This window comes from Volvox carteri (genome assembly GCF_000143455.1).
Source record: "Volvox carteri f. nagariensis unplaced genomic scaffold VOLCAscaffold_54, whole genome shotgun sequence".
NCBI classification, from domain to species: domain Eukaryota; kingdom Viridiplantae; phylum Chlorophyta; class Chlorophyceae; order Chlamydomonadales; family Volvocaceae; genus Volvox; species Volvox carteri.
The window spans coordinates 132206-138205 of record NW_003307597.1 but is presented as its reverse complement, the minus strand read 5'-3'; the positions used below and the strand labels follow the sequence as shown (position 1 = coordinate 138205).

Here is a 6000-nt window from a genome sequence, read left to right as displayed (position 1 = left end):
CGCCCTCACGGCCACGAGTCCTCACTTGGCAGGGGGCTTGACTCTGACCATGCAATGTAAACCATTGAGAAGTGGGGAGAGAGGTCGTGGTCCCGATGAAAATTGCCGCCCGTATCGGCACCAGTGACCCATGGGTCACTAGGTCGGTATTTCGATCGGCCCCCACATACACTCGCACACACAAATACACACACATCCAGACCCGGTTCTACGTATCCATCTGTCCACAGAGTTTCCGCTCGTAATCCGCGTGTATATGTGCTGCTGTGTTTGTTGCATGTTTACGAGTCCGATACACCCTTCCCGCCTCCTGCAGGCGCTACTACCCCTCATTCGAGCCCGGGCCCAACAGCCACCACGCTGGGCTTGTCCCCGACCGAGGCCTGGCGGCAGCCGGCCACCACCACTACTGCCACTGCCGGTGACGACAGCGACGGCCGCCACCACCACCCCGCCGTCGGCGACCTCCCTCGTACCCGCAGTGTACATCAGGAGCAGCTGGGGGAGGGTTTGCAGCTGCATGAAAAGGTAGCCCGGCACGATCGTGAGGTGGCGGGCAGCGGTACGGAGAATACCCGGGGGGGACCCGCGGACGATATTCCGGAGCTAGGGGGGGCGGCAGGTGAGAGAGAGAGAGAGTTTATCGGATGTGGGGGGGGGCGGAGCTAGCGGGGGCCCATTGGGAGGTGAGAGAGGAAAGGCGGACAGCGAGGCAGGCGAGGCAGGCGAGGTGCGGATGCGGGTGTGGGTATGGGTGTGGGTATGGGTGCGGGTACGGGCGTTGGTGCGGGTGGGGGTGGAAGGGGAGATGACGGAAACTTGGTAGCTACAGTCGCGAGGTATACGGCGTGGGGTGAAGGGCGGGATGATCCGCTACGGTGGCGAACCAGGTGATATGTACCCGGGGGGAAATTCGCCACACGATGATTTGAGTGTAGACTACATGCGCGTGCGCGCACACCCACTAGGGAGGTTGGGCTGCGTATCACCCCCCGCGTGCATGCAGCCTCCTTAACAGCCTGCATATGCTTGTCCCGCTTTATGCCTGTGCACGTGTATGCTTAACGACAACAGAGAGTGTGTGCGTGTATGTAGATATGTGTGTTTATCGTGTCGATGTTGTGTTTTGACGTCTTTCTCTGACACGCAGGCGTCATCGGCCCCCACGGGGAAATGGGTGCCGAGTACGGCCTCCGTACACCACGTCAGGCCGGCAGCCGCAGCGGCCTCCGGAGAAGGAAGGGGGCGGCGCCGCCACCGCCACCACGGCCCGCGGTGGTCGCCGCCACTGACCCGCCAGCGGTTGCTTCCTTCTTGTCCTCCTCCCCTCCCCCGTCCTCCGTGCCTTCCACTGCGCCGGCGGCGGCACCGGCGGCGGCGGACGGCGCGCATCTCTTTCGCTTGGCGTTACGTTGACTTAACTTGGTTGTTAGGAGCTCCGTTGTGTTGTGAGCTGAAGGGAGGGAAGGGATACGGGGTCGGGGGGGAAAGGGGGGAGACGGACCACGAAAGGGGGGGAAAGGGGGGGACAGAGCTGTTCACGGAGTTCAGGAGGGTCTGTCGGGTTTTAGAGGTTTATCTTCTTACTGAAAGGCATGCGAAGTCCGGGGGCGAGGGGAGATATGACAGAGCCCCAATTCCGCCGCAGCAGCCGCAGGGAAACCCGTCACCACAGGCTTTGAGTCCTGTAGACCCCCTGTGAGTCCCCCTTTATCCCGGCCCCCTTTTTTGATGTGGGTTTTGACGAGTGAACATTCACGTATTGTGAGTTACATCGCCTTCAAAGGGATTAAAGCTAAACCGGATTCGACATTAGCTAAGATAGTTGTTTCCGAAGAGAATGGATTTATAAAAGCTTTTTTGTTGATCAGATCCATGCATTGTTGCCCTTGATGACTGAATTACTTACTATGATTCCACAAGCCATCATGCGGTTTCTCGTTCTTCCGAAATCGGGACTCCCCCGTTTTTTATCCTGCCCGCGCCCCCCGCGCCCCCCGGGGGCCCCTTCCCAGAGCCCAAAGCTCAATCACACCCTTCCCCCCCCCCTTTCACCCCTACCGGGTTTAGCTTGCGGCGAGGTGTGTACGACAGCCGGTCGACCCAGGTTCGACAGAAACGGCAGCAGGTGCTGTGGGTTGGTGGTGGGGTGCGTGGGCGGGGGTGGGCGAGGTAGCCGCCAGGGGAGAGGTGGTGGTGGTGGTGGGGAGAGGTGTGGGGAAAATGAAAACCCAAATCCAAGTCCATTCAACAACGTGCAGTACAGCGAGCAGTGGTTTGGAAGATGGGCAAAGGGACTCGGGCACACCGTGGAAATACACACACGCACGCACACACGCACACACGCGTGCGGGGGTAAAAACACGTCCCAGCAGGGAAAGGGATGTCATGTGCCGAATACATAAAAACACATTCAGTTGTTTTAATGAAACATTAAGTTTCTGAAACAGCACGGTCAGTAACCCCCTGAGTAAGCCCTTCCCCCCGCTTGTGCGTGTGCTTTCAACAGCACCAGAAACAACAGGACGTAGACGCGAGGTCGCTGGCGGCGGTTGCTAGCCTTGCGCCACCAAAAGGTGCCGCGGCGGAACGGCGAGGGAAAGGCGGTCGGGCTCCACCGCCGCCGCCGCCGCCGTCGTCGGTGCAGTTGCCTCCAGGTCCCTTCCTGCCCTCGCACTACGTGGCATCATTGGACGAGCTTAAGCAACATAACTACCCGTTGCCGTACTTGGAGGAGGAGGAGGAGGAGGAGGAGGAGTAGGGTGAAGAGGGGACGGGGGGAGAGGAACGAGGAGGGGAGGAAGAAGGTGGCGGCGGCGCGCGAAGACGCCCGCAGAGGCGGCTTGTATGTCCTCCGGGCTTTGTGGCGACGCGACCTTCGGGTAATAAGGACCTAAACAGGATGCGGGTTCGGTGCAAAACTGCTTACGTGGCTTGTGTGGATGTCGCTGTCTTTGAAAAGTAAGTTGGAAAATCTAGCTTATAAGTTGATGCCCTGATGCCCTGAATTTTTGAAAGTCCCCTAAAAGCATTCCTCCGTCGTACAGGTGACCCGACGGCCAGCGAACGAATGGTTGCGTTGGACTGTGAGATGTGCATCACGGAAGCGGGCTTTGAACTCACGCGGATTAGTTTGGTGGCCGGGCCGGGATGGGAGCCGGGCACGGCGGCGGGCGCTGCTGCTGCCGCCGCCGTCGCCGCCACCAGACGCAACGGCCACGCCGCCAACGGCGGCAGCAGCAGCGTTGACGGCGTTAGAAGCGGTGATATAGAGCAACACGATAATGGTGATGATGATGACGATGATGACGGCCAAGGAGGAGGGGAAGGGAAAGGATTTAGCCGCAGCGGACGGAGGTCTGTGGGTGGCGGCGGCGGCGGCAGCAGCAGCAGCACCGGCGGCGGCAAGACCGGCTTTCCCAGCGGCGCCGTACTGATGGACGAGCTCGTACTTCCTCATAATCCAATTTTGGATTACAACACGCGGTACAGCGGAATCACGTCAAAGATGTTGGAGGTCAGGGGGGAGGGCTGGCAGACCGAAGGTGCTCGTGTGTGTCTGTATGGTATGTGTGTATGGGTAGGTGTGTGTTTCAAGATTGCCCCTCCGCTTTCTCTTGTGCCTCCGCTTTCTCCTTTCAAGTTCAAGTTTGATCATCTCCAGCTGACATACTCAATGAGCCACAACTGTATGATCATGCAGGGCTGTACCAATCGACTGGAGGATGTGCGGGTGAGTGGGGACGCGGGAAGAGGCCCGGCTGGAAAGCCTAGACGCACTGCCGCACTGCCACACGTCCCCTTGGCGTGCCGACATCTCTCTCCGCTTTGCGAACTCTTTCTTTTTTCTTTCTGTCGTATATGATGATTCCTCTTCCCATCCTCCTCCCCCGGTTTTGGGACCTGGGCTCCCCCCAAAACCCCTACCAACTCCCCCCCCCAAAGGAGCGCTTCCTGACACTGGTGTCATCGGAATGTCTGTTGGTGGGTCACGCGCTTGAGAACGACCTGGCCGCCTTGCGGACGTGTCACGGCCGTATACTGGACACTGCCGTACTGTTCCCGCACCCTAAGGGACCACCCTTCAAGAGCGCGCTCAAGGTGAGGGAGAGGTTGGGGTGGTTAGGGGGGAGGGTGCGGTGGACACACACACATACACACACATACACACAAAAAAGGGATTTCTCACATATGGATCCATCCCCCCCCCTTCCCCATCCCTCAATGATATGCAGATATTGGCTCGTCGATTTCTTCGTCGTACCATTCAGGATGGCGCGCACGACTCAGCGGTGGATGCTCGTACAGCTCTGGATCTGGCCCTGCTCAAGATAAAACACGGCACGTGTGCTGACGGCTTGTAGGGGAGGGGTCTGCGAGAGGAGGGGGAGGAGGTGGAATTGGTCCAATAAAGTCCAAGCTGGATGGGCTACCTGATGATTTAAAAAGCACCTTGCTGTAACCCCCTCTCCCCCCCCTCTTCCCCCCGCCCTCTGCAACAGGTCCCTCGTACGGCAGGGGTCACTCCGGTCCCCACACCTCCGCCCCCAAGCTGGCTGAGGTGCTCGCGGCGCAGTGCGGGACACGAAGCTGCTTGGTTGATCGACATGACGTGCTGGGCAGGTAGGGTGCGGGCTGCCCAGGAATATGTCCAGGAATTTTCCAAAGGTTAAAAGCGTGATAACGGTGGTAGGACCGACCCGCGGGTCGGTGGGTCTCGCTGGCCTGATGTATAAGGGTCACTCCAAAACCTTTCACTTCATTTAAAACCCTAACTCCCCCTCCCCTTAACCGCGCTTTTCCCGCCCCATACACCCCGGGCGAATCGGGGGTGTGGGGGTGTGAGATAGGTTCGTGACTGGTAGCACGGCTGCGGTACCCGTGGCGAGTGACGACGCCGTCGCCACGGCGGGCCGCCAGGCGGCTTCTCGTACGTACGGATTGGTGTGGACGCAGCTGACGGAGCTGGCGGTGTTCATGTTCCGAAGGTATGTAACGCTCGATCTGTACGACATTATCGTTCGTCCGCCCTACCAACCTCCACGTAGCAGTACACCACTTGAGGTCTAAAACCCCCCCTTTCCCTTACGAGAGGGATAAAATGCAAAAGAGGAGTTTGTGTGGCGCGTGCGCAGGCTTTCTGTTTTTAGTGAAGAGTCGTGTCTGTTGCGTTGTGTGTGTGTGTGTGTGTGTGTGTGTCGCTTGTCACTTTTTCCTTTGTCAGGAAACGGTTAAGGTCGTTTTAGCTTCTAGAACTTTCGGTTGTGTTGTTTATCCTTATCCTCATCCGCACCCAGGGCTGTGCCGCAGTTTCCGCAGCCTTGTTGTGACCGGGCTTGGTTTCTTTCTTTCCTTCCGGGTTTGTGGACCTCTTCACTTGGTGCCCTTCAGGCATCATCTGGATTTCCTCCTCCTTAAAATCAGGGTAAATCCAAATATTTTTTGGTCAACGGCATCGGGAATTGTTTTTTTGATCCATGTTTTGACCTTCTTCATTTGTCGAATTCGCTTTAGTCGTTCGCAGCGAGCTATGGATTTTGGAGGTAAGAAATACGAAACCGCCGGCTGCGTCCTCCCCATGAACATTCATACATACATACAGACAGACGCACAGTGATGGGTAAGCATGTTGTCTTTCTTTGTGGCTGGTATGGCTCCTTCAGGGCGCGGCACAAGGCGAGGCTGGAGGAGAGGGCGGCGGAGGGGGCGAAAGCCTCTGGTGAGGGGGCCGCCGGTGGCAGGGGAGGCGGCGGCGGCAGCAGGGAGGGCAGCGGCAAGGCAGCGACGGCGGCGGAGCAGGCGACGACGACGATTATAGCGAAGACACGGATTGCGGCTACAGCTACTGCAGCTGCAGCAGCAGAGGCCGTAGCAGTAACGGCAAATAAAATAAACCTAAGTCGATGTCCGGCTGACGCGGCAGGGTCATGTACGGCACCCATGAACGGCAGACTGGATGATGCGGCAGGTCCCGGAACCGGACCTGGGCCCGGATCTGTA

General features: G+C 58.5%; 2 protein-coding genes across 2 annotated transcripts in view; both read left to right on the top strand.

Annotated features, from left to right (window-relative positions):
- Positions 1–2761, top strand: part of VOLCADRAFT_96642 (uncharacterized protein) — a gene marked incomplete at both ends in the record, with an annotated part of 12100 nt that extends 9339 nt beyond the window's left edge. Inside the window, 5 exons of the mRNA XM_002955712.1 lie at positions 317–421; positions 483–622; positions 1151–1204; positions 2071–2081; positions 2510–2761. Coding sequence (XP_002955758.1) covers positions 317–421; positions 483–622; positions 1151–1204; positions 2071–2081; positions 2510–2761 — 562 coding nt within the window. The remainder of the gene's footprint in view (positions 1–316; positions 422–482; positions 623–1150; positions 1205–2070; positions 2082–2509) is intronic.
- Positions 2762–3070: 309 nt separating this feature from the next.
- On the top strand, positions 3071–4364 carry VOLCADRAFT_66232 (uncharacterized protein; the record flags this gene model as incomplete). Its single annotated transcript, XM_002955711.1, has 5 exons — positions 3071–3136; positions 3410–3517; positions 3704–3733; positions 3946–4101; positions 4236–4364. 5 exons carry the CDS (start codon positions 3071–3073, stop codon positions 4362–4364), a joined length of 489 nt encoding a protein of 162 aa, XP_002955757.1.
- Positions 4365–6000: the final 1636 nt, after the last annotated feature.